Source organism: Calidris pugnax, unplaced genomic scaffold (assembly GCF_001431845.1).
Source record: "Calidris pugnax isolate Ruff unplaced genomic scaffold, ASM143184v1 scaffold214, whole genome shotgun sequence".
Lineage (NCBI taxonomy): Eukaryota > Metazoa > Chordata > Aves > Charadriiformes > Scolopacidae > Calidris > Calidris pugnax.
This window is the reverse complement of record NW_015090972.1, coordinates 211917-212690: the sequence shown is the minus strand read 5'-3', so window position 1 is coordinate 212690 and position 774 is coordinate 211917. Positions and strand designations below refer to the sequence as shown.

At 65.1% G+C, this 774-nt stretch overlaps 1 protein-coding gene across 1 annotated transcript in view; it reads left to right on the top strand.

Annotated features, from left to right (window-relative positions):
- Nucleotides 1-251: 251 nt before the first annotated feature.
- Nucleotides 252-774, top strand: part of RBM15 (RNA binding motif protein 15) — a 3816-nt gene continuing 3293 nt past the window's right edge. The window contains exon 1 of the mRNA XM_014952897.1: nucleotides 252-346. Coding sequence (XP_014808383.1) covers nucleotides 252-346 — 95 coding nt within the window. The remainder of the gene's footprint in view (nucleotides 347-774) is intronic.

Genomic DNA, 774 nt, shown 5'->3' with positions numbered 1-774 from the left:
CCATTCGCGCGTCCCTGGGGGCTGAGGGGATGGGCGGAAATAACAGACACCCCAACCGCCCGCCCCGCGCCGCAGCCCGGCGCGCTCTGAGCCCTCAGCCGCGGCCGCACGGCGAACCCCGCCGGGGAACCGCCCTCTTCCCCCTGGCGACCAATCAGAACCACAGGAAGGATGACTGATCTCCTCTTTAGCCTATCCACAAGCTACTTTACTTCACCCAATCAGATGCCTGGGGAGATTTTTCTCGCCCAATGACGAACGAAGAGGGGAGGTCGGGCAGCAGCCCGCGCTACTTCGGGAGTGGCGTAGGCTTCAGCCAATCAGAGCAGCGCTGGGGAGGTTACCAGTGACCAATGAGGGAAGGGGGCGGGGAAAGAGCAGCTCGCGAGAGTTTGAGGGGAACGATGGGAACCCGCGTCTAAGTGAGCGGCCAATGGGGAAGGGCGGGGCGGGGCCGCGGCAGGACCATGATAACTGGCAGGTAACCGAGCCAATCAGAAGGAGGAGATACGTTACCCCAAGGGCCAATGAGCAGGGTTAGTCTACCCATGGTTGAACAGGGAAACATCACCAATCAGAAAGCGGCGCCCTTTCTAACTGTCCAATGAGCGAGCGGGGCGGGGAGGAGTGGGAGGGCGGCTCTTCCCGCCCCCTCCCCTCAGGCGCGCGAGGCCGGCGGGCGGAAGGACAGGCGGCTGAGCCAATGAGAAAGGGCAGCGAGGGGGGAGTGGGCGGGACTTCCCCCCGGCGGGGGCGAGGGGGCGGGGTTGAGGC